We start from the raw sequence: 27,969 nt of genomic DNA, 5'->3' as shown, positions 1-27,969 counted from the left end.
CCTAAAATAGCTAAAACTAAAAACAAACTAAAAACTACTTCCAAAAATATTCAGCTTTGATATTAATGAGTTTTTTGGGTTCATTGAGAACATGGTTGTTGTTCAATAATACAATTAATCCTCAAAAATACAACTTGCCTAATAATTCTGCACTCCCTGTAATATGTTGCATCTATTTAGGACAAAGGTATAGTTCTCATAGAGGTTGCCATAAATGTGTGATTGGAGATGGGAGCAGACCAGGAGGTGAGGACTCCCACTCACCTATCAGATATTTATGGCACATTCTGTGGATATGTTTAAGATGGGAACACCAATTTCATCTTTGTCTGTTTAGGCCATCTGCACATATCTCAGGCTATCTGGTTCAGTTCCACTCCAACACCAGAGGGGAACTGAAGCTAGAAATGATGCCACAGTTTTCTATTAGATAGTTTATATTCATCCGGCGCATCATTTATGACCAATAACTCAGGAAATAAACATGTTGCCAGCAGGTGCATCTCAGTAAATTAGAATATCATGAGAAAGTTAATGTAATCCATTTCATTTCAAAAGTGAAACTCATATATTCTATAGATATCAAGCATTTATTTATTTTAATGTTAATGATTAGAGATGAGCAAATAGACTTCGTATGCTTCATCCAACGTTAATTTGCATAAAACTTTATTTCAATATTGTACGATGCGGGCGCACTGTACAGTATTAGAATGTAGGAAAAAAAAGAGATCTGCTAACCCCTGTTCTCTCAGGATAGGTGCTCCAGACCAAAAATTGAGTCACCCCTCAAAATTGGATAAAAATGGTAGAAAAGTATGGAATGGTCACTCGTATATGGAAGTATAGGACACTTTATTCATAAAACATATATAATAAAACACAATATGCTTATTCCCACTGTTTGCGAAAATATATTTTGTTGGAAAACCGTTTGGGCAGGGGCTGGTAGCTCCAAACCTTCTCTCCAATACTACCCAATATGGGCCTAATAGGTCCTGCATATTGGATACGCGCTATTGATTTTGGAGAAGAAAAATTGTCGCAAACAGCCTCCGCTTATTTGGATATTGAGTCTCCTGCAAACTTCATGTAGTAATGACATACACCAATTCTATAAAAAACACACCAATTATAAAAATATAACACAATTCGGTCCTATATTTGATTAAAAAAAATCGCACCGTTATGCTGATAAGTCACTGGACATTGCTACTGTCCTAAGTCAATACAAAGTATATCCAGGGGTAAGTATTCAAAGAACGCTTCAAGCACTTAATACTTTGTATAAACTGTATCTATTTCCTATCCGACCAGCTGTGTGCTATTGCAGTATGTTGAAATTCAATTGCTGACGGAGAAGAGTCTTTGGTAAATATCTGGTACAGTTTGTTTACTTTATCTACTTATGTCTCAATGCAACACCTCCTAGTGTTTTACCCACTCATGTGGGCTTACCTTCGTCTGCGCCGCTGGTCTGGTAGGGACTTAATGGCAAGTCTTTGCTCCGTGCTGTGAGCCGGCGTCCCAGCTATGGAGCTGCTCGCGTCCCACGTGTCTCTCACAGGTGATCTTGAGTCTTAGTCCAATGTGAGGATCACAGACCTTTACTTACAGGCGCTAGTAGATGACGTATCGGAGTCCTCTGTTGCGGGATGAAAGAATTCCTTTTTTCCTTTGTAGTACACTAGGTTACATAAAAGAGCGGGGTATTCATCCAAGATTTTTATGCCAAACGCGTTTCGGGGAGACTCTTCCCCTTCCTCAGTGGCATACCCCGGTTCCATCAGTCAGTGTGATTTATACCCAATATTGGTCTTTGAAAAAATCCGATCTGGATCTTAATTGTGTCCAAAAGCCGGTCTGGATCGAGTCCCTGGGTATCATTTTACATCTCTGCGGCTTCATTCCGGTTTCGGTGCGATTTTAGATTTTTTTTTGATTTTTTTTTTTTCATACAGGTGCGGTTTTTTTCTATTATATTTGCAATTTCCTATCTATAACTTAATCCATTCACAATTATTCATATTATGCATTACATTCTTATATTTTATCTTGCGATATTTGGTGGAAGCAGATTTCTACAATTTCTATATGGAAGGGTTGTCTACCCTCCACTAACACAAATCTTCCAAAACCCATCTTAGCAAAAATGCATCTGCGGTTTGGTTGCGTTTTTCTTTAGATTTAGATGCGTTTTGTCTCTCACCCACATTATAATGCTTGTGAGGTCCATCATGGATGTTTTGTATGAGGAATCCTCCTTTTATACAAAAAGTATTTTCTGGGGATAATATGCATATCTGTAATATTCATTTATTCTTGGTGCCTGGACAGTGTAGAAAAGGGGGGGGGGGGGCATGTGGGGTAGAGGGAGAGTTGCAGTGCTGGAAAAAACTGCCTGACATGCAACTCTGCATCGACACTCGGACACACGGACCATCCTAATTTCATATAAAACCGAATATTTCCAGTTCCGCATTTAAACCCCTTGGTAAGAGGCTACCAAATTCGTATATATTTTTTGGGATTCTGACCTTGATAGTCTCTCGATCTGATTTCCTCCCCGCCAATGCTTATCCACCTTCTCCAGTGCCATGAAAGAGAGACCCCTAGGGTCTTGGTTGTGTGTATCCTTGAAGTGTCTGGGCAGCGAATGTTTTTCATAACCTTTAGAGATATTATTTAGGTGTTCCGCTATGCTGACTTTCAAGGTACGTTTGGTTCTACCTATGTATTGTCTCAGACATGGACACTGGATCAGGTAGATAACGTTGACGGAGTTGCAGGTCAGGAAATGTTTAATGGTCATAGAGTGAGTTTTGCGTGGAGGTGACTGTTGTTGTTTTTCTTGGGAACTTAGTTTTCCTACAGCCTAGGCATCTCCCACATCTGAAGAAGCCTTTTGGTTGAAGCCAATTTGATATTGGGCCTTTTTTGCTGTTTTCTTTTACTGAGGGGGCTATTTGAATTCCTAGATTTGGAGCCCTTGAGTACGTGATTTTAGGGGTTGGAGGCAGAAGCATCCCTATGGTTTTTATCATTATGTAAATGATGCCAATGGGATTTTATGATGAATTCTATCTGCTTTGCCTGAGTGTTATATGGCAAGATAATTCTTGTGTTGGCTCAAAAAAGGTCTTCCTATCTAGATTTTTTACTTTCACAAGAGCTTCATTGATAATGGATTCTGGGTAGTCCTTTTCTTTAAATTGATTACTCATAGAATTGGCCTCTTCCTCAAATTTATCCTTGTGTCTGACAGCTAAATTTGTCAAAACGATGTGGTAGAAACCCTTTAAAATAATCTAAAGATCAGACTTAGTTAGAGACTCATTCGATTCTTTGAGTTAAAAGAGCCATGAGTCACTAGAACAGTTTACACTGAGGCTGATGCTTTTGTGGCAGCAGTGATAAGATTAAGGGACAGGAGCAGAGAGATAAGAGAAGTGACAGATGACTGTGAAGACCACCCGATCTGTTGCTCAGAAACCATGAGATTGTAAGGCTACTTTCAAACTAGCGGCAGGACGGATCCGACAGGCTGTTCACCCTGTCACATCCGTCCTGCCGTTATTTCGCCGGACCACCGCTCCGTCCCCATTGACTATAATGGGGACGGGGGTGGAGCTCCGGCCCAGCACGGCAGTGCATGGCGAAAGGCCGCCGGACTAAAAGTACTGAATGTCCAACTTGTTGTGTGGTCTTTGCTCAGGGGTAAAATGCAAAGCTGTTTTCTGGATTATCCCACAGGGCCATGATCCTCCATCATTGTTATTAACCCTTCCCTTGCCAGCCCACCCAGCCCTATTTAGCTTTGTGTTCAGCTTTGAAAAAAAAGTTTAGGCCATGAAGGGGATAATTAAGTGTTGGAGGGGGGTGGGGGGTGTTATTGTGCATATTGTGTTTGGGATCCATTTAACAAGTTTGACCAGTTGGGTTTGAGAGTGGTTGAGTGTCATCCACAGATCCCTCATAACAGTGCGTCACCCACAGACCCCCCATAAAAGTGTCACCCACAGACCCCCCATAACAATGTATTATCCACAGATCCCCCATAACAGTGTGTCATCCACAGATCCCCATAACAGTGTGTCATCCACAGATTCCCCCATAACAGTGTGTCATCCACAGATTCCCCCATAACAGTGTGTCATCCACAGATTCCCCCATAACAGTGTGTCATTCACAGATTCCCCCATAACAGTGTGTCATCCACAGATTCCCCCATAACAGTGTGTCATCCATAGATTCCCCCATAACAGTGTCATCCACAGATTCCCCCATAACAGTGTGTCATCCACAGATTCCCCCATAACAGTGTGTCATCCACAGATTCCCCCATAACAGTGTGTCATCCACAGATTCCCCCATAACAGTGTGTCATCCACAGATTCCCCCATAACAGTGTGTCATCCACAGATTCCCCCATAACAGTGTGTCATCCACAGATCCCCCCATAACAGTGTGTCATCCACAGATCCCCCATAACTGTGTCATCCACAGATCCCCCATAACAGTGTGTCATCCACAGATCCCCCATAACAGTGTGTCATCCACAGATCCCCCATAACAGTGTGTCATCCACAGATCCCCCATAACAGTGTGTCATCCACAGATTCCCCCCATAAGTGTGTCATCCACAGATTCCCCCCATAACAGTGTGTCATCCACAGATTCCCCCCATAACAGTGTGTCATCCACAGATTCCCCCCATAACAGTGTGTCATCCACAGATCCCCCATAACAGTGTCATCCACAGATTCCCCCATAACAGTGAGTCATCCACATATTCCCCCATAAGAGTAAGTCCTCCACAGATTCCCCCCATAACAGTAAGTCATCCACAGATCCCCCCATTACACTGTAACAGTAAACCTTGTGCTTTTTTTTTTTTTTTTTTAATGTGCCAGGGGAAGATTGCTAGGGCAGATTAGAACAGGTAGTGTAGTTAGTGTTAGTGTAGGGTCCTGCTTAAAAGAGTCTACCTTGTCGTGGTAGAAGGCTTCAAATTATTTGGTCAAAAATGAATTCCTTACTGAAATCACTGATTATCACTTTTTACTGTCTTTGTAGTTGTAAAAAAATTATGAAATTGGGGGTAGGTCCTTGGGGGTGGAGGGGAGGTGGAGTCAGGACGGATTCTAAAGGGGCGGGGTAGGAGGGGGGGCCCAGGCCTTGAGCTGTGTAAGGGGCCCCAAAATTTCTGATGGCAGCCCTGGCGGTTCCCCTCTTCTGTAAATAAGAAAAAATAATTGTGATGCAGGATGTAGTTAACTCCTTCCAACACCTAATCAATTTGGTTTTTATTCCACAGCTGATTTCTAGATAATTGTTCCCTCAGGGCTGCAATACCCTGGTCGTGGTTGATAATAGTATAGAGGGACTGGACGTCCAGGGTACCCATAATCCAATGGTCATGGGCGTCCAGACCCTCCAGAACACCCACGATCTCAGTCGTGTCATGTATATAAGATGTCTATATACTGTGACAAGTTGACTGTTAGGGATCCAATGCCCAATATGATGGAACGGCCTGGTGGGTCTACAATGCTCTTGTGGACCTTTGGTAGGCAGTAAAAGATGGGTAATCTGCCCAGCGTATCCACAATGAAATTGTGTTCTTGTTGTGTTAGGATTCCCTGTTGCAGCCCTTTTTCACAATATTTAGATAGAGCCCGTTCTCCATAGGGTCTTTTTTCAGGGGGATATATGTGGCCTGGTCTGCCAACTGTCTGAGACATTCCGTGTTGTATTGGTCTTCTCCCCAGATCACTATTGCCCTCCCCCCCTTTATCTGCAGGGCGGATAACTACTTTTTCATTTTTCTGTCATTCTCTTATAGCTTTAATCTCCCCATTTGTTAAATTATTTCTATATCCATTTTTTATTTTCAATTTTTCCAAATCTGCCTCCACACTTTTTAGGAATGTGGCCATTTCTGGACCAATTTCGGCTCTAGGAATTTTTATTTACTCCTTAGTTGTGTGTGAATGCATGGATCTTTTGTTTGGTGTTCCATATTCAGTGGGTTTTTGATGAAGTATTTTTTTAGGCAAATTTTTTGAATAAACTTCTGGATGCCTATGTAGGTGTCAAATTTATTCAAAGAGGATGATGGCGCAAACTTTAATCCCTTGTTCAATAGTGTAATCTGTGTAGTAGTGAGATTCACTCTACTCAAATTAATAATATTGTCATTTAAATTTAGTGATAATTTCTGTGTTCCCCTTTCTCATGATCTTCGTGTCTTCCTCTTTTTTGATAATTTCCCCTGTAATGTGTCTCCCGTGTGTTCCCTAGATTGTGATTGTTCTGAGTGTCCGATGTCCATATCTCGTGTCTCCCTACATCTGTTTTCGAATATGTTTGATTCCTCTGTTCCTGTGGTGCTCTCTGTCTCAAATTTTATGGTGCCCTGTGTATGTGGGTTGTTGTCATTCTGTTATCTGCTGATTGGGGTTGTCTCTGTTTCAATCGTGGTGAATGGATGGGGGAGAGTCTCATATCTATTTTGGGTCGGTATATTATACCTCCTTGCCTCTTTCTGCTCGCTGTATTTGGGGTGGGGGTTTTCTTTTGTGTGTTCCTCCCTATTGGGTTTCTTCTCATCTTTTCTAGTTGTATTTTTATATTATTTTTTTTTTGCTATGATTTCCTGTTCAGTTTTATCCAGGCTTTTGTGTAGTCTTTCTTGCCACATTTCATATATCTGATCTTTTGGGAATGTGTCTAACTTTATTTTCAATTTCATTATTTTTTCGGATAGATTATCTAGAATTATGGTTCTCCTTTTGATAATGAGCTCCATCAAGGCTCGGGATTGTATATGTAGTAGATCCTCAAATTCTTTATCAAAAGCCTCTCCTGCTAAATACTGTGCCGGAGTTTTAATCAGTTGTAGGCCTTTAGGGACTTTGTTGTGATTTAAATATAGCTGTAGGGAACGTATTCCCCAGATCTGTCTTAATTATTTATGTAGTAGGTCTTCCAATTCTCGGAATGACTCTACTATGGATCTTTCTTCTAAACTACTAATGTTCCCTCCTTCCATATCTTCAAAATTATAGCTTTCTGCCTTAAGCTGTTTCGTCTCCATATAATTCCATATATCCATGATAAGCGCAGAGGGAGCTTGATCTCAAGTGGGTGATTTAAATTATCAAAAAAATACCACACATCCATGATGGACCTCACAAGCATTATAATGTGGGTGGGAGACAAAACGCATCTAAATCTAAAGAAAACGCAACCAAACCGCAGATGCCTTTTTAGCTAAGATGGGTTTTGGAAGAGTTGTGTTAGTGGAGTGTAGACAACCCTTCCATATAGAACTTGTGGAAATCTGCTTTAGGCATATATATTTATTTTTTTACAGTTTTAATTTTATCTTCATATGATATCGTTTTTATTAAATAAGTTATAGCAGCAGTATATACAAAAAAAAAAACACTAAGCACTCCTTATATTTTATCTTGCGATATTTGGTGTAAGAATGTAATGCATAATATGAATAATTGTGAATGGATTAAGTTATAGATAGGAAATGGCAAATATAGTAGAAAAAAACACACCTGTATGAAAAAAAAAAAAAAAAAAAAAATCGCACCGAAACCGGAAAGAAGCCGCAGAGATGTAAAATGATACCCAGGGACTCGATCCAGACCGGCTTTTGGACACAATTAAGATCCAGATCGAATTTTTTCAAAGACCAATATTGGGTATAAATCACACTGACTGATGGAACCGGGGTATGCCACTGAGGAAGGGGAAGAGTCTCCCCGAAACGTGTTTGGCATAAAAATCTTGGATGAATACCCCGCTCTTTTATGTAACCTAGTGTACTACAAAGGAAAAAAGGAATTCTTTCATCCCGCAACAGAGGACTCCGATACGTCATCTACTAGCATCTGTAAGTAAAGGTCTGTGATCTTCACATTGGACTAAGACTCAAGATCACCTGTGAGAGACACGTGGGACGCGAGCAGCTCCATAGCCGGGATGCCGGCTCACAGCACGGAGCAAAGACTTGCTAGTAAGTCCCTACCAGACCAGCGGCACAGACGAAGGTAAGCCCACATGAGTGGGTAAAACACTAGGAGGTGTTGCATCGAGACATTAGTAGATAAAGTAAACGAACTGTACCAGATATTTACCAAAGACTCTTCTCCTTCAGCAATTGAATTTCAACATACTGCAACAGCACACAGCTGGTCGGATAGGAAATAGATACAATTTATACAAAGTATTAAGTGCTTGAAGCGTTCTTTGAATACTTACCCCTGGATATACTTTGTATTGACTTAGGACAGTAGCAATGTCCAGTGACTTATCAGCATAATGGTGCGATTTTTTAATCAAATATAGGACCGAATTGTGTTATATTTTTATAATTGGTGTGTTTTTTATAGAATTGGTGTATGTCATTACTACATGAAGTTTGCAGGAGACTCAATATCCAAATAAGCGGAGGCTGTTTGTGCCAATTTCTCCAAAATCAATAGCGCGTATCCAATACGCAGGACCTATTAGGCCCATATTGGGGAGTATTGGAGAGAAGGTTTGGAGCTACCAGACCCTGCCCAAACGGTTTTCCAACAAAATATATTTTCGCAAACAGTGGGAATAAGCATATTGTGTTTGATAGAATGTTTTAGCATATTGAGAATTTTATTATATATGTTTTATGAATAAAGTGTCCTATACTTCCATATATACGAGAGACCATTCCATACTTTTCTACCAGTATTAGAATGTATTGGCTCCAATGAGCCGAAGTTATTACTTTGTGAAGTTTTGCGAGACTTCGGGTAATAACTTCAGAAACTTATACTGTAATTTCTACTGTAAATAACCTTTGTTCCGAAGTGCTGAACTCTAGTTAAAAAATGAAATCGGCATCTCCATAAAGCTTGTCAACAGAGGGAAGCATGAAGTGCTCTAAAATTTCCTGGTAGACGGCTGCGCTGACTTAGGACATATAACACAGTGGACCAACACCAGAAGATAAGGTGGCTCCCCAAACTATCACTTACTTTTGAACCTTAACACTGTACTTCAAGCAATTTGTATTGTGTGCCTCTCCACTCTTCCCTCAGACTCTCGGACCTCAATTTCCAAATGAAATGCAAAACTTACTTTCATCTGAAAACTTTGGATCACACCCCACACCGCCTCTGCTGCTTCTCCCTGCACACGGATGAGAACATCCAGTGTTGGGGGGAGCAGCCAATGGCAGACGGGGACGAGCCTCCCTAGCATCGCTCCTCCCTGTCTGCCGTTGGCTGCTACCCCCATCCCCCGACACTCGATGTTCTCATCCATGTGCAGGGAGAAGCAGCAGCGGCGGTGCAGATGAGGCCGCACCAAAGCTTTGTGAGGTGGTAGTATTACATTCCTGCCCCATGAGTCCATGCCTAGTTTAATGCATGACAATATCTTGGTAGCCTTAGAAGCAGCTGATTGACATAATATGCTGTTATTTAGTCTGTGATCTACAAGGACACCTAAATCCTTCTCTACAAGTCTACAAGTGACTCCCCCCCAGTGTTTCTCTCCCTAGGACATAATCATGTGTCCAACAAGTCAGCTTGTACTTTATGGAAATGGTACATAGCTTGGTATCATCTACAAAAATAGAAATGGTGCTATTATTTCCATCCTCTATATAATGAATAAATAAGCTAACTAAAAGGGGACCCAGCACTGAACCTTGGGGTACACTACTTTTAACCGGGGACAATTAGGAATAGGAACAATTGACCACAAACCTCTGGACACTGTCCTTCAGACAGTTTTCACTTCAATTACAAACTATACTCTCTAATCCTATAGATATTATTTTACATATGAAACTCCTGAGGGACAGTATCAAATGCCTTAGCAAAATCCAAGAACACCTAAATACACAACCACCCCGGCCCAGGTTTTTACGTAACTCCTTATAAAAATAAATCCAGTTAGTGTAACAATTTCTGCCCTTGGTAAACCCATGCAGGCTATCACTTATCATATTATTGACAGTCATATACTCCTGTATAAAGTCCCTTAACCCCTTTAGGACACAGCATTATTTCACCTTAAATGGAACCTGTCACCAGTTTTATGGTGTCCTAACTAAGGGCAACATAAATAAGTGACTGATTCTCTTAGCAAAATGCTGGGTCACTTTCTTTAATTGACCCAGTCAATCTGCCAACAACTTGTATTGAAAAGATCCAGCTCATAACGATGAGTCCTGCATATTCATGAGCTCCTGACTCTTCCTGCCTACCTGCTGCTGATTGATAGTTATTTTCCATATGAATCAGCAGCAGGTGGGCAGGGGAGTGGGTATAGCTCTGAATTAAAAAAAACGCTGGACTCAATGACATCACGCTGGACTCAAATCAGCTCATTAGCATGCGGCATGTGACATCTTTGTGTGTATATTATGAAGTAACCATCTGTCACACCAGTAAGTGAATACATCTAAGGTACTTTTTAGTAGTTAATGATTGTATATAATTAGATTATAATCAAAATATCCACATGACAGGTTAGTCTGAGAGCCATTATTATTTCAGTTTTTGGGAGATTACCTTGGGTAGGGTATGATTTTTGTGGGATGAGATGACTGTTTTATTGGCACTATTTTGGGGTGCGTGTGTCTTTTTGATCGCTTGCTATTACACTTTTTGTGATGTAAGGTGACAAAAAATGGTTTATTTAGTTTTTATTTAAAACATTTTACGGTGTTCATCTGAGGGGTTAGGTCATGTGATATTTTTATAGAGCTGGTCGATACGGACGCGGCGATACCCAATATGTATACTTTTTTATTTTTTTATGTAAGTTTTACACAGTAACAGCTTTTTTAAAACAAAAAAAATGATGTTTTAGTGTCTCCATATTCTGAGCGATATTTTATTTTTTGGGCCATTGTCTCTGGTAGGGGCTCATTTTTTGCAGGATGAGGTGACGGTTAGATTGGTACTATTTTGGTGGGCAAACGCCTTTTTGATCGCTTGCTGTCATTTTAACACAGTTTTTTTTTTAAAAATTTACGGTGTTCATCTGAGGGGTTAGGTCATGTGATATGTTTATAGAGCCGGGCGATACGGACGCGACGATACCTAATATGTATACTCCCCCCCTATCTTTTACCAATTTTTTTTTTTACTTTATTTGGGGAAAATGACATTTTTGTTTATTTTTACTTGAAACTTTTAAAGGCATTGCACTGCCTTCCATGCCATCGGGTCTCCCCTACAGCCACATGGGGAACCATGGCACCGGCGCCAGCCGCCGCAAACCGCAGGTAAAAGCCACAAACCACAGGTCTGAAGGGGGGGTCACAGGACCCCCCGCGCATTTAGCCAAGATGCCTGCGCAATGATTTGAGCAGTCACCGGGTTCTGATCACCGCCCGCCAGGCGGCGGTGATTGGAAATACATATGACTTACCGGTACGTCATGTGTCCTTAAGTACCAGGACAACATGCCGTACCGGTACGCCATGTGTCCTGAAGAGGTTAAGGGTCCTTCAAATATTTCCCCTAACAAAAGTTGAGCTTACTGGTCTATAGTTACTTGGGGAAGATCTAGAGCCTGTTTTGAATATGGGCACCACATTTGCCTTGCACCAGTTGCTAGAGAATCTAGCCTTGTTCATGTCTACCTTATTTAAGTTAGCTTACACCATGTCTACATTCAGCCAATTTAGTATATTACTGAATGTACTGTCAAATGCTCGCACCGCCTACATCAGCTTACCTGTATATACAAAGTTAAAAACCCATTTAGTAGCTCTGCCTTTCTCTGATCCTCATGACCATCTCCCGGTTACCATTATTTAGGAGACATACCTGCTCTGACCTTGGTTTTTTAATATATCATTTTAGGGATCTGTTTTGCTCTCTTTGGTCACCTGTCATTCATTTAGTATCTTTGCTGATCTTGTGTTTTTTTGTTTTGTTTTGTTTTTTATACAGGTTTTAAGCCCTTGGTAAATTTCTAAGGTTACAGCTGACCCCTCAGATTTTTATTTTTTGAATGCCCTTTTTATATATTCATTACAAATATTTAAAGGGTTTTCCGGGATTGTTACTGTGCATCTGCTTCGGCCTCTTCCTAGGCCACGTTCATCGGTCAAATGGCCTAGGATCACCTCGGTCCCATGAAGTGAATGGGCCAGGGCTGCAATATCAAGCACAGCCGCTATACAAAGTATAACGCTGTGCTTGGTAAGCTGTGGAGCTCACGGAGAGCGTGGCATCTTTAAACAGCTGATCGCTGGAGTGTCGGAAGCCTGACCCCCACCAATCAGACATCGATGACGCATCCTGAGGCAAGGCTATCAGTATCAAAATCTTGGACAACTCCTTTAATATGACGGTCTCTGTAACCTTTTAACGTGATCTGAACCTTCAGTATGTTTTCTTTTTAAGATCCATGAATCTGCATTGAGAGCAAAGAACAGGAGGCAGAAAGAGAAGAGAAAGCAAATGCTGCAGAAACAAAGAGCCCATTCTGCTGATGTCGAAAGAGTTCTGAGGAGAAAACCTTCCCCTGTAGATAGTCCATGGATGACTGAATACATGAGATGCTATTCAGCCAGAGCTCGCTAGTGCTACTGTTGTCTCCACATGGACTGATTCATCAGCGACTTCATCCACTGCAGATCAGACAGGTTCACTTCAGTGGTTCATAAATATTGTCAGAAAGTGTCTGCTGACGAGCACTATATTTCCAGGTCACAGCAATACTGAACCAAACTAAAGCCGTATTTTTCCAAGGTTTTTATACAGTACACTTCAGGTGTTACATATAATATATTTTTCTTCAGTTTTCTTGTTTGCAATGTGCAAATGTTTCTAATGTGATTTCTATCAAGGTGACCGCTGTACTGAAATGTAATAGCAGGACCCATGTTCTAAATGGAGAAGTTGAGTTGTTTGGTGTTTCATTCCCATGCATTATAATTGGATTTCCAATGAAAAAGAAAAAACCTTTACTAGATAGTTACCAACAATAAGCACCAAACATGAATGTTTACGGTATGGGGAGACCTTGCAGTGGCCAGCGCCCGAACATTTACCTGAATTTGAAATATGGTTGTTCTAACATACAGGTGAAACTCGAAAAATTAGAATATCGTGCAAAAGTTCATTTACAGTATCTCAGTAATGCAACTTAAAGGGAGTTGCATTAATGCAGCTTAAAATTAGAATATTGTGATAAGGTTCAATATTCTAGGCTCAAAGTGTCACACTCTAGTCAGCTAATTAATCCATACCCCCTGAGCAAAGGGTACCTGAGATTGTGACTTTGGGGTTTTCATAAGCTGTAAGCCATAATCATCCAAATTAAAACAAATAAATGCTTGAAATATCTCACTTTGCATGTAATCAGTCTATCTCATATGTTAGTTTCACCTTTTAAGTTGAATTACTGAAATAAATGAACTTTGAACAATATTCTAATTTTTCGAGTTTCACCTGTATAATGTTCATTTGATCTGCCATTTGATCTGAAAGTCTGGCAATCTGCTGTTCTTTCTAGCGCAGAGTTTTTCTATAATGTAGAAAAAGCAGAATACCAAATGAGAAATCTGGTTAGGGTTTTGCCATCATTTTATTTTGGCTTTTCCAAGTGAGTTTTTATACTTTTGTGGATTTTTAAAAAATCTCATCATTTTCTTTTGATGTTGTAATAGCAAGTTTCCATTTTGTTTCACTTAATAGTGGTATGCTGACATGCTTTATTCCTTTATTCTGCTGGTTCTTGTGTCAGCTCAGTATTTATGTAGCTTAAAAAGCTTCTAGTGATTCAAGTCTGTAAATGATCAATGTATTTTTGGATAATATATTTATACACATTAAGCTAGATGTTCACACCCTGTCTGTACGATCACAAGTAAGCCAATAACTGAAGTCCATCTTCACATTAAAGGGAGTCAGTCACCTCCTTGTCACCAATATAACAGCATTGCCCCAGAGAAGCTTTCATATGCATTCCAGACATACCTGTTTGTACTTATGTGCCTTTATTCCATGTCCAGAAAAATTGCTTTTATTTAGCTGAAAAACAGCTCCCAGTGCCCAGCTGAAATTGAAAGTAAAAACAGCTTTCACTCCCAAGTCGATGTCTAACAGCTATATCTTCTGATATAGTGGATCTAATGCTGTGGTTCTGGTATTGTTTGAAAGCATGGTCTGCGGCTACCAATCCCAAGACATGAGCAGCTACAGCAGCGCTCCCCTCTTCAGTCTGGTTTGCTTTGGGCACTTAGGAACGGTTTTCCAGCAGAATAAAATCACTTTTCTTAGATATGGAATAAAGACACAAAGTACACACAGGTATGTTAGGAATGAATTTGCATTCTTCTGTCAAAAGTTTTGTTGAAAATGAGGTGACAGACTCCAGCAAACAGGGGGTCCGCAATATACAGGCACCGGCTGTGTTCACTCAATAACACTTGAATGAGTCCGCAAAATGTGAAGCGGAAGCCCATGGAAGCACTTCGGAGTGTTTCTGTGGGATTTTGGTCCGTGCTTTCTGCACCTAAAAAAAAAAACGGGACTTTATTTTTTTTGCAATGCAGACTGAATCTTGCGGATCTTGGACCCATCCGGCTTTTATATTGGCATTGCAGACTGCTATTTGCGTTCTGCAGCACGAGGTCCACACCCATGAGCCCTAAGGCTGGGACTACACAACTATCCCCCCCCCCCTCTGTATCAAGAGTTATTTGAACAATGGAACTTTACAAATAAATAGGGTCTCTGGGCTCGTGGTCCCAGCAACTTGTGAATCCTGCTGTGACCCCATTCTCTTGTGAGGCTGTACTGCAATCTGTGGTTGCTCTAAAAGTCACCGTTTAGCCCAGCCTAAATGTTTGCTAACTTTTCACAAATCAATAGTGTATATGACTATAACAAGCTTTGTAATATATCTTATCAGGTGCCCTGTTCCCTGCACCTCCACAACAGCACTCAGCAGGAGGGTTACCGTGCATCTCCAGTGACATGAAACAACATGGATAACAGACATTAAAAGACCCTTCCCCTTTACCTGCTCCAATTGTTTCCTGTCCCTCTGGGATTGGAGGAGATCTTCCTGCAGGTACTTTGCATTGCTTTTATGTCAAGCCTGTCTTATGTTCCTGGCGTCGCTGCTAGGGTGGCTGTAGTAGAGAGCAGGGTTCTGGAATAGTTTGTTCTGCTCTTCCTGTCTCTTGGCATAAGGCCACCAGTGGAGGCAGCCCTGGGTTTGACAACACTACAATTGCTGGTTATGCAAATGTAGGGTTGTGGTCCTGGTCAAGACAATCTCCTGCACGCCAAACTGAATGTCAGAATGGGAAAGAAGGGTGATTTAAGCAATTTTGAGCGTGGCATGGTTGTTGGTGCCAGACGGGCCGGTCTGAGTATTTCACAATCTGCTCAGTTACTGGGATTTTCACGCACAACCATTTCTAGGGTTTACAAAGAATGGTGTGAAAAGGGAAAAACATCCAGTATGCGGCAGTCCTGAGGGCGAAAATGCCTTGTTGATGCTAGAGGTCAGAGGAGAATGGGCCGACTGATTCAAGCTGATAGAAGAGCAACGTTGACTGAAATAACTCGTTACAACTGAGGCATGCATCAAAGCATTTGTGAAGCCACAACACGCACAACGTTGAGGCAGATGGGCTACAACAGCAGAAGACCCCACCGGGTACCACTCATCTCCACTACAAATGGGAAAAAGAAGCTACAATTTGCACGTGCTCACCAAAATTGGACTGTTGAAGACTGGAAAAATGTTGCCTGGTCTGATGAGTCTCGATTTCTGTTGAGACATTCAAATGGTAGAGTCCGAATTTGGCGTAAACAGAATGAGAACATGTATCCATCATGCCTTGTTACCACTGTGCAGGCTGGTGGTGGTGGTGTAATGGTGTGGGGGATGTTTTCTGGGCACACTTTAGGCCCCTTAGTGCCAATTGGCCATCGTTTAAATGCCACGGGCTACCTGAGCATTGTTTCTGACCATGTCCATCCCTTCATGACCACCATGTACCCATCCTCTGATAATGCACCATGTCACAAAGCTCGAATCATTTCAAATTGGTTTCTTGAACATGACAATAAGTTCACTGTACTAAAATGGCCCCCACAGTCACCAGATCTCAACCCAATAGAGCATCTTTGGGATGTGGTGGAACGGGAGCTTCATGCCCTGGATGTGCATCCCTCAAGTCTCCATGAACTGCAAGAGGCTATCCTATCAATATGGGCCAACATTTCTAAAGAATGCTATCGGGCACCTTGTTGAATCAATGCCACGTAAAATTAAGGCAGTTATGAAGGCAAAAGGGGGTCCAACACCTTATTAGTATGGTGTTCCCAAATATTCTTTAGGTGAGTGTGTGTGTGTATGTGTATATATATATATATATATATATATATATATATACATACATACACACACACAGTACAGACCAAAAGTTTGGACACACCTTCTCATTCAAGACTATGAAAATTGGAGATTCACACTGAAGGCATCAAAACTATGAATTAACACACGTGGAATCATATACATAACAAAAAGTGTGAAACAACTGAAAATATGTCATATTCTAGGTTCTTCAAATTAGCCACATTTTGCTTTGATTACTGCTTTGCACACTCTTGGCATTCTCTTGATGGGCTTCAAGAGGTAGTCACCTGAAATGGTTTTTACTTCATAGGTGTGCCCTGTCAGGTTTAATAAGTGGGATCTCTTGCCTTATAAATGGGGTTGGGACCATCAGTTGCATTGCGGAGAAGTCAGGTAGATACACAGCTGATAGTCCTACTGAATAGACTGTTAGAATTTGTATTATGGCAAGAAAAAAGCAGCTAAGTAAAGAAAAATGAGTGGCCATCATTACTTTAAGAAATGAAGGTCAGTCAGTCCGAAAAATTGGGAAAACTTTGAAAGTGTCCCCAAGTGCAGTCACAAAAACCAGCAAGCGCTACAAAGAAACTGGCTCACATGCGGACCGCCCCAGGAAAGGAAGACCAAGAGTCACCTCTGCTGCGGAGGATGAGTTCATCCGAGTCACCAGCCTCAGAAATCGCAGGTTAACAGCAGCTCAGATTAGAGACCGGGTCAATGCCACACAGGGTTCTAGCAGCAGACACATCTCTAGAACAACTGTTAAGAGGAGACTTTGTGAATCAGACCTTCATGGTAGAATATCTGCTAGGAAACCACTGCTAAGGACAGGCAACAAGCAGAAGAGACTTGTTTGGGCTAAGGAACACAAGGAATGGACATTAGACCAGTGGAAATCTGTGCTTTGGTCTGATGAGTCCAAATTTGAGATCTTTGGTTCCAACCACTGTGTTTTTGTGCGACGCAGAAAAGGTGAACGGATGGACTCTACATGCCTGGTTCCCACCGGGAAGCATGGAGGAGGAGGTGTGATGGTGTGGGGGTGCTTTGCTGGTGACACTGTTGGGGATTTATTTAAAATTGAAGGCATACTAAACCAGCATGGCTACCACCGCATCTTGCAGCAGCATGCTATTCCATCCAGTTTGCGTTTAGTTGGACCATCATTTATTTTTCAACAGGACAATTTCCCCAAACACACCTCCAGGCTGTGTAATGGCTATTTGACCATGAAGGAGAGTGATGGTGTGCTGCGCCAGATGAACTGGCCTCCACAGTCACCGGACCTGAACCCAATCGAGATGGTTTGGGGTGATCTGGACCGCAGAGTGAAGGCAAAAGGGCCAACAAGTGCTAAGCATCTCTGGGAACTCCTTCAAGACTGTTGGAAGACCGTTTCAGGTGACTATCTCTTGAAGCTCATCAAGAGAATGCCAAGAGTGTGCAAAGCAGTATTCAAAGCAAAAGGTGGCTACTTTGAAGAACGTAGAATATGACATATTTTCAGTTGTTTCACACTTTTTTGTTATGTATATAATTCCACATGTGTTAATTCATAGTTTTGATGCCTTTAGTGTGAATCTACAATTTTCATAGTCATGAAAATAAAGAAAACTCTTTGAATGAGAAGGTGTGTCCAAACTTTTGGTCTGTACTGTATATAATATTCATAACCTATCCTCAGCATAGGTCATCAGTATTAGTTTAGATTGGCGGGGGGGGGGGGGGGGGGGCGACTCCTGGCACTCCCACCAATCATGACCTAACGTCATGTCTTTTTATTTTTGGTGCAATAGAAAATATGATACAGGAATATAAGCGTATGCCCTAGACATGTCCTCAGAACTACATGTTGTACTGCTGTGGGAATGGAATTTCTGAGATTGCATTAGATAGATTGCCAGTGTGAACTCACAAAGGGCAGATATGTGCAATTTTTGTAATTTTGTAAGAGAGAGTCCACATCACCATTATTTTTCCATTTTTCTGATCTGTCAGAAGAACAGAAAAATTAAAAAAGAATCCTGTGCATCACTTATGCACATTTGGCATCCATTTAAGCCATTACTGTCTGAGATACATTTTTGTAGACAAAAAAAGTCCAGCATACTTGTTAATGGAAAACTGTTGCCAAATAGCTGATGCACAGGATCCATTTTTATTACAGGATTTGTTTGTTCTTTACTTATCTGTTCTTCTGACAAATTAGAACAACAGAAAAATAATGGTGAGGTAATTTCCCAGAGACTAAACCATTGCAGGGCAGAGCTCGATGCCGAGGACCCTGACCCTCATGTAAGGACAGCACCAACAACATATTTTTTTCAAACCAATATAAGGAAGATATACGGTAAACTGCAGCCATGACGTCTGTTAACCAGCCAGAAAGTAGTGGGACATGCACTTTCCCCAGAAAACCCAGAGTTGTACAGAACCGAAGGAAGTACAGAGGAATGCAGCCACCTATGAATGAAGAGACCTACAATTATAAAAATATCATGGACCAAAGGGTGGTACGAGGCAGTACATATGCCCAATACATATTGCCACTGTCTGTTCAGCCAGATCCAGAGGAATCAGAACGCTGGCAGGAGATCACTTGCAAAGTAATGTGCAAAAGAACTGTGGAGATCTAGGTCACCAGAACCTGTGAAAGGCAGGAAACACATTGATGTTCAGACAGACTTTACTTAGAAGAACTCTGTGACCATGTTGAGGAGAAGTACATGGAGTGCCAGACAGATGCCTTCTTGGACAGGCCACACACATCCCTCTTCATCCCAGCTAATACTGGGGCTGATGTTGCTACTCAGATCCTGGAAGGAGAAGTTTTTGACTTTGATCTGGATATAAAGCTAATCATGGAAGTGTTGATTGGGAAGAAGAAGAAGAACTGGCAAACTTAAGAGCACAGCGGAATGCTTTTGAGGAGCTGCGTAATGCTGAGCTTGCTGAAGTGCAACTACTTGAGGAACAGGAGAAAGGGCATAGGGAGGAAAAGGAATGGCGGAAACAGCAACAGAGAGAAATGCTTCTGAAAGAAAAGGAGACTTCAAAGAAAGTGGCAGCTAAGGCGTTTTCCCAGCATTACCTGGCTGATCTTGTTCCTTCTGTATTTAGCAGCTTGAGGGACAATGGATATTTCTATGATCCTGTGGAAAGAGATGTCGAGACGGGATTCATGGCTAAGGCTACTTTCACACTTGCGTTCAGAGCGGATCCGTCTGAGACGGATCCGCTCATATAATGCAGACGGTGGATCCGTTCAGAACGGATCCGTCTGCATTATATTGTAAAAAAATTTCTAAGTGTCAAAGTAGCCTCAGACGGATCAGTCCAGACTTTACATTGAAAGTCAATGGGGGGCGGATCCGTTTGAAAATTGAGCCATAGTGTGTCATAGTCAAACGGATCCATCCCTATTGACTTACATTGTAAGTCTAGACGGATCAGTTTGCCTCCGCACAGCCAGGCAGACACCCGAACGCTGCAAGCAGCGTTCAGGTGTCCGCCTGCTGAGCGGAGCGGAGGCTGAACGCTGCCAGACTGATGCATTCTGAGCGGATCCGCATCCACTCAGAATGCATTAGGGCTGGACGGAAGCGTTCAGGGCCGCTTGTGAGAGCCTTTGAACGGAACTCACAAGCGGAGCCCCGAACGCTAGTGTGAAAGTATCCTAAGGTGAACAAAAAACTAGAGAGGAATGAACTGGGCAGGACCATGCTTAAATGTTAATCAGTGAAGTAATGGAAAAACTGATTGAAAACTACAGCAAATTGGAACAAACAGAGTCATTTAGCATATGGGAGACATTTAAAGGGGGCACTGCAGCTATATGCATGCAACATCAAGCAAGCCACAGTGTGTACAGACAAGAAGAGCAGAGACTAATACATTTCACCAGTGAAGAAACTAAATATTTTTTTAAGTAAAAAAGAAAAAGAAAAAACTTGCCCTTACACTGATTTAGGCTACTTTGACACTAGCGGCAAAGAACACCCGTCGAAAAAGCCTGCCAGAGTTCCTTGCCCCTAGTGTGAAACTAGCCTTAGCTAATTCCAGGACTGGACCTTTTAAAGCGATTGTCTCTTGCATCCAACCCAAATTTTGCTGCAAGCAGATCTGTGGGCTTTTCCTAGTTTTTTTTTTCCCACATGAAAGCACTCGAAGTTTATGTATCTACATTTTAGTTATTTGTCCTTTTTTGTTGCCTTTCTGTGATGTGGTGTCCATAAACATTTATACAGGTAGTTGTGAAATTTGGTTGTCAGTAGTTTTTTCCCACAAACTTTAAAAATTGTAAATGTGTCTTATATATGTATGTTTGACCAATAAAAAAAAAATCCAGAAATGAAATTTTAGTGTAAATTTTATTACTATATACTTTACTGACAAAAAGTTAGGAATATTTGGCTAACTTTTTGAGAGTAGTGTATATATGATAGAATGTTTGTAAGTCCACAACGTGTTAAATAGCTTATTTTATCTAATGCACCTCAATGCATTAGGCTCTCAGAATACATCAGCAGTATACTTTAAAGTGGTTATCCGGGCTTTTAAAATTAATGGCCTGTCCTCAGGCACCCCGTTAATCAGCTTTATGAGGAGACGGCACAGCGGTGAACAGAAAGGTAGAAGGCACGTGCATGCTAAGCACGCCGTCGCATACTACTGATTGGCTGGGGTACCGGGTGTCAGACTCCTGCCGATCTGATGTTGATGACCTATCCTGAGGATAGGGAATCAATATTAAAAGCTTGGAAAACCCCTTTTAAAAGTGGAATCACACGCAACATAATCCATTTAATTTGGCTCCTTAGAACTAAATGGTTTTTCAGCAAAGTTGCAGGAATCTCTGTGAAAAGTAACATTTTAAGTGTAGGGTCTAGCTCCCAGACTCCTAGCTCCATGCATAGATTCAACACAACCCCTTTACGGTGCTGCCACACTAAATCCTCTTGTTTTAAACCATTTTTGGGGAGACATTTTTTAGACGCAGACTTTTTTTTCCCAGACTTATTCAGTGTATTTTATGGCAATCTTTTCCTTGGGTAGAGAGGGAGGGGTGGGGGGAAACAACAACAACAAAAAAATATAAAAAATGTAGCCACATTACATGCCAGTCAATAGCAAATTATATAAAACGCCCTCCAAGATGACTTCCGGTTTCGGCGCATGCATGGAGAGACGTGAGTAAGAGGTGCTCCGCTCGGCCGGCCCGATTATCTAGTGAACTGCCGCATATCGTGACCGAAAGGTACCCCCAGAACCCCCTAACAGTGTCGGGGCATCTATGGAGAAATTCATTGTCAGAGGCGGTTCACAGAAGGAGTTGCGGGCAACACTCCCTACAGGTGACGACCTGAAAGCGAAGGGCAAGATGGCGCCGGTGGCCGAGAAAAGACACAGGCTTACCCGCTCAACATCGCAGTCGACCCAGAAAAGCACAGAGGCATCGGGTTCCGATGGAGAAGAAGGGGAGTGTGGGCTCACCGTGGCGGAAGAGTTGACAGCCTCCTGCAAAACTATGGCCATAGAAGTGGCTAAACTCCTTGCGCCGGATTTCAAAGCTTCCCTGGAAGCCACGGTCTCTTTGGCCCTGCAACAACTGCAGTCAGAAGTGGCGCAGCATACTTCTCAGATTGCTGATGTGGAACAAAGGGTGGTAATAGTGGAGGAAGAGCTGGAGAAGGCCCAGAGTAACATTAGAGACCTCCTGCGCAACAATCAGTACCTGAAAGAGAAGATGGACGATTTGGAGAATCGCTCCAGGAGGAATAACCTGTGAATTATCGGCCTTCCAGAATCAATCCCTTCGAATCAGCTGGCAGATATTTGCGAGGTGGAGATCCCGCAAGCCATGGGGCTGCGAGGCACTTGCACCATGGAGAGAGCACACCGCTTGGGACTGCCGCTACCTGCAGGGCGATCAAACAACGTGAGGCCGAGAGCTGCGATAGTTAAATACTTGAACTATGCCGCCAAGGAGGCTATTCTGGCGAAATTCCGACGTAATGTGCGCCCCTTAATGATTCGGGGCAACAAGATCCTTCTATTCAGCGACTACTCAGCAGAAGTGGCACAGCGCAGGAGGGAATTCTCGCAAGTTTGCTCCGCTTTAGCTAGAAACAAGTTTGCCCTGCTGTATCCTGCAACCCTGAGGATCTTTCGTCAAGACGGGACGGTAGATACCTACTTTTCACCGGGGGAAGCAACAGAGGTGCTTGAGTCGGATCCCTTGTTTTCTGATATCATACCGCCATCCTCCCAGCGATCCACATCCTCGGTCAGAGGTAGAGGAGCCAGTCAGAAGTCAGGGAGAGGGGTGCCCAGACCTACAGAGCTGGATCGTCATGACGTGGATCCTATGTGAATTTGGACACCCCTGAGTTCTGGCAGCGTCTGATGAGGTCGCCCTGGAGGGACACGTGAGACAACATTGGACTCTTGGTTCATTAATGTTAATGTGTTAAATTCTATGTCTAGGCCGTACATTTTGGGCTGGTGAGCGGCGTAGAGAAGGAGATAGTTAATGATTCTGTTTAGCGTAGGTAGCGACAACTGCTACACAGTAAGATGCGCGAAAAAAGCGAAGTCGATATGTGATACGTTTATGTTGTGGGGTTGGGTAGGGGGGCATGGGCGGGAGGGAGGGGTGGGGAGGGGAGGGTGGTGAACACCAATTTTGAGGGGTTCGGAATGCTGCTGCCTAGGTGCCAATATGTGAGATTCTGTTTTGACCTGTTCCTGTTGGCTTCTCCTGCGGAGTACGCAAGCATAGAGTACCAATAATGCGAGTAGCCACGTGGAACGTTAAGGGCCTACGGTCCCCGGCCAAACGCATGGCGGTGCTACGCCACCTCAGAAAACTCAAGATAGATGTGGCATTCCTGCAGGAGACCCATTTAGAGGAGGCAGATTTCTGTAGGATGCAAAGATTGTGGGTGGGGCAGGTGGTAGGTTCACCCTCAGTGGGCAGGAAGGCGGGCATCATGGTCATGTTTCATAAACGTTTACGCTACGAGATTTCTTCTGTATCTACTGACAAACAGGGGAGATGGATGCGACTAAGCTTAGATTCTCCGGTGGGACAGATAGTTCTACATAATGTCTATGCACCCAACACCTCCCAGACGGACTTTTACAGGTCCTTGGAGAAGGACATCCTAGGGGAAGGAGGATAGGAAGAGGGGGGCCTTCGATATTATTTCTCAACAGAATAGGGCTCAGACGTTGCTCCCCCTGATACAAAACACAGGCCTGTGTGATACCTGGCGTTACCATCACCCAGTGGATCACGAGTATACTCATTATTCTCATGCCCAGGGGTCATGGTCCTGGATTGACTACTTCTTGACATCACCAAGGGTGCTGTCCAGAGTCAAACTGGTAGAAATTCAAGACGTATTAATCTCGGACCATGCCCCAGTGGTTATGGAAATTATGGACTTAGTTCCCAGAGGTCAAGATTTTACATGGAGAATGCCTCAGCACTTGTCCAAGGACAAGGATTTTATAGATAAGCTAAAAGGGTGGTGGTGGGAATACTCACAGGATAATGCGGATCAAGCGTCAAACCAGAATTTATTCTGGGATGCGGCCAAAGCGGTTCTTAGGGGCCGGATAATGTCCTATTCAATAGGGAAAAAGAGGGAAGCGAGGTGGGGGGCGCGGTTCTGTGCCGACACCGCTTCAAGTTCTAAGGTCTTAGATTGGTGTTCAGGGGTGGGGGGTAGGGGGGGGGGGGTTGGGATGGGGGCATGAATAAGAGGGTTGGGGAGGGAGGGGGGGTATAAAATTGTAAAATTGTGATTTGAGGAATCAAGCCTTTACAACTGCTTGTACAATATGCTTTGATGCAATTCTTGTATGCTGTACTGTGTTCATGACTTTGCTAGTGATTTCTCACTTCAATAAAGAGATCTTTAAAAAAAAAAAAAAAAACGCCCTCCAAACACTTAGTCAGGTCCATAAATATTGGGACACTGACACAATTGTAACATTTCTGGCTCTATACACCACCACAATGGATTTGAAAAGAAACAAACAAGACGTGCTTTAACTGCAGACTGTCAGCTTTAATTTAAGGGTATTTACATCCAAATCAGGTGAACTGTGTAGGAATTACAACAGTTTGCATATGTACCTCCCACTTGTTAAGGAACCAAAAGTAATGGGACAATTGGCTTCTCAGCTGTTCCATGGCCAGGTGTGTCTTAGTCCCTCATTATCCCAATTACAATGAGCAGATCAAAGGTCCAGAGTTAATTTCAAGTGTGCTATTTGCATTTGAAATCTGTTGCTGTCAACTCTCAAGATGAGATCCAAAGAGCTGTCACTATCAGTGTAGCAAGCCATCATTAGGCTGAAAAAACAAAATAAACCCATCAGATAGATAGAAAAAACATTAGGCGTGGCCAAAAGAACTGTTTGGAACATTCTTAAAAAGAAGGAACGTCATCGGTGCTCAGCAACACCAAAAGACCCAGAAGACCATGGAAAAAAAAAACTAGTGAAGAAAACACCCTTCACAACAGTTGGCCAGCTCAAGAACACTCTCTAGGAGGTAGGTGTATGTGTGTCAAAGTCAACAATCAAGAGAAGACTTCACCAGAGTGAATACAAAGGGTTCACCACAAGATGTAAAACATTGGTGAGCCTCAAAAACAGGAAGGCCAGATTAGAGTTTGCCAAACAACATCTAAAAAATGCTTCACAGTTCTGGAACAACATCCTATGGACAGATGAGACCAATATCAACTTGTACCAGAGTGATGGGAAGAGAAGAGTATGGAGAAGGAAAGGAACTGCTCATGATCCTAAGCATACCACCTCATCAGTGAAGCATTGTGGTAATAGTGTCATGGTGTGGGCATGTATGGCTGCCAATGGAACTGGTTCTTGTATTTATTGATGATGTGACTGCTGACAAAAGCAGCAGGATGAATTCTGAAGTGTTTTGGGCTATATTATCTGCTCATATTCAGCCAAATGCTTCAGAACTCATTGGACGGTGCTTCACAGTGCAGATGGACAATGCCCTAAAGCCTACTGCAAAAGCAACCAAAGAGTTTTTTTAAGGGAAAGAAGTGGAATGTTATGCAATGGCCAAGTCAAACACCTGAGCATGCATTTCACTTGCTGAAGACAAAACTGAAGGATAAATGCCCGAAGAACAAGAAGGAACTGAAGACAGTTGCAGTAGAGGCCTGGCAGAGCATCACCAGGGATGAAACCCAGCGTCTGGTGATGTCTATGCGTTCCAGACTTCAGGCTGTAATTGACTGTAAAGGATTTGCAACCAAGTATTAAAAATTGAAAGTTTGATTTATGATTATTATTCTGTCCCATTACTTTTGGTTCCTTAACAAGTGGGAGGCACATATGCAAACGGTTTTAATTCCTACACTGTTCATCTGATTTGGATGTAAATACCCTCAAATTAAAGCTGACAGTCTGCAGTTCTGCACATCTTGTTTGTTTCTTTTCAAATCCATTGTGGTGGTGTATAGAGCCAAAAATGTTAGAATTGTGTCGATGTCCCAATATTTATGGACCTGACTGTATATTGTTGTGGTGTTTTAAGATGTTTCCTTGTGTTTTTGCACCCTTGGTGTTTTTTTTTAATGCTCTGGTTGTCCCCTTAAATGTGACCTCCACCATTCCCGACCCCCTTAACAGAGACCTCCACAGAGACTGCCCCTTTAACAGTGACTGCCACAGTACCCCACTCCCTTAACAGTGACCTCCACTGTACCCCACTCTCTTAACAGTGACCTTAAAGAACCCCGCTGCCTTAACAGTGACCGCCCCTTTAATAGTGTCTTCCACACTCCCCTTCTCCCTTGACAGTGACCTCCACAATGCCCGCCCCTTTAACAGTGACCTCCACAGCAGCCGCCCCTTTAAAAGTGACCTCCACAGTACTCCGTCTCCTTCTCCATATGCCTTCCATTTCTATTTTGTTCAAACATAGATCATGTCCTATTATTGCCCACAAATAACGATCCGTGGCTCCATTCAAGTCAATGGGTGCGCAAAAAAAATGTTATGCCCAGACCAATTTTTTTATATACAGTAAGTTTAAACATTATTGTATGCTTCCGTTTGCGATCCGCAAAAAAAGGATCACAAACAGAAAAACAGAACGCCAAAACGGAACGGAAGCATAAACATTACTTTAAAAAAAATGGAAAAATGGATCCCTCAAAAATGGAGTGCAAAATACTTAAAAATCCATATGGTCGTGTGCAGGTGGCCTAACAATGATTTCCACAATATCCCGCCCCCTTAACAGTGACCCCCACAGAGCTCCGTTCACTTAAAATGTGACCCCCACAACACCCCGCCCCCTTAACAGTGACCTCTACAGCACCTTGCCCCTAACACTGACCTCCATAGCAGACCGTCCCTTTAACTGTGACCTCCACTGTTCCCTGCTCCCTTAACAGAGACCTCCACAGCACCCGCCCCTTTAACAGTGACCTCCAAAGCATCTTGGGCCCTTAACAGTGACCTCCACAGTGCCTACTTCTTTAACAGTGATCTCCAAAGCATCCTGCCACCTTAACGGTGACCTCCACAGCGGCCGCCACTTCATTAGTGACCTCCACAGTACCCCGTCTTCTTAACAGTGATTTCCACAACACCCCGCCCCCTTAACAGTGGCCTCTACAGCAATCTGCCCCTTAACACTGACCTCCATAGCGGACCGTCCCCTTAACTGTGACCTCCACAGCAGCCTGCCACTACGGTGGCCAGAGGCCCGGTTTTAGGGCAGGCAGTCCAGCTTTCAGACTCCTTGTCCTCTGTCTGGTGCAGGGCCTGGATGGACACAGGGATGTCCTTATGAACAGCTCACTCTCAGACAGCAGCACTTTGCTGTCTGAGCGTGAGCTGCAGGGAGAAAGTCACCCTCCCTCCCGCCCCTGCAGCTGACAATAGTTGACTTTTACCTTCAGTTTATTTAATCCCCATCGACTGCGGAGTTGGAGGGGACGTGGCTTAGCGGGACCTGGGGCGGGGTTTTTAAGTCCGTCTTTTGAGGTTGGCCTGAATGGCCACCCTACCTGCCCCTGAACTGCGACCTCCATAGCACTCCGCCCCCTCAACAGTGTCATCCACAGCGACTTGCCCCTTTAAAGCTGACCTACAGAAGTGAATAAAAATGGCTGGGTTGTTATAGAAACCTGGTTTAACCCCTTCACATCTGGGGCATTTCCCCCTTCTTGACAGAGCCATTTTTTGACACTTTTGTGTCACTTTATGTGGTAATAACTTTAAAACACTTTCACTTATCCAGACCATTCTAAGATTAGTTTTCTCATCACATATTGTACTTCATGACAGTGGTAAAATTGAGTAAAAAATAAATAAAATTTAATTATAAAAAATACCAAATGTATCCAAAATTTTAAAAAAAATTTGCAAATTTACACATTTCCATTTCTCTACTTTTTTAATAGAAAGTAATACCTCCAAAAATAGTTATCACTTTACATTCCCCATATGTCTACTTTATTGTTGGATCATTTTGTGAATGCTATTTTATTTTTTGGGGATGTT

At 42.6% G+C, this 27,969-nt stretch overlaps 1 protein-coding gene and 1 pseudogene across 2 annotated transcripts in view; both read left to right on the top strand.

Annotated features, from left to right (window-relative positions):
• Positions 1 to 13,211, top strand: part of LOC122935983 (centriole, cilia and spindle associated protein) — a 68,745-nt gene extending 55,534 nt beyond the window's left edge. For both annotated transcript variants that reach the window (XM_044291958.1, XM_044291957.1), the window contains one exon: positions 12,429 to 13,211. In XM_044291958.1, the coding sequence (XP_044147893.1) occupies positions 12,429 to 12,608 (180 nt within the window). In that variant the 3' untranslated portion in view covers positions 12,609 to 13,211. The remainder of the gene's footprint in view (positions 1 to 12,428) is intronic.
• A 4,934-nt stretch (positions 13,212 to 18,145) lies between these two features.
• On the top strand, positions 18,146 to 19,663 carry LOC122935790 (annotated as a pseudogene).
• The last annotated feature ends 8,306 nt before the right edge of the window (positions 19,664 to 27,969 follow it).

Source organism: Bufo gargarizans, chromosome 4, assembly GCF_014858855.1.
Source record: "Bufo gargarizans isolate SCDJY-AF-19 chromosome 4, ASM1485885v1, whole genome shotgun sequence".
NCBI classification, from domain to species: domain Eukaryota; kingdom Metazoa; phylum Chordata; class Amphibia; order Anura; family Bufonidae; genus Bufo; species Bufo gargarizans.
The sequence above is the reverse complement of the archived record's forward strand: the minus strand, read 5'-3'. Positions and strand labels throughout refer to the sequence as shown.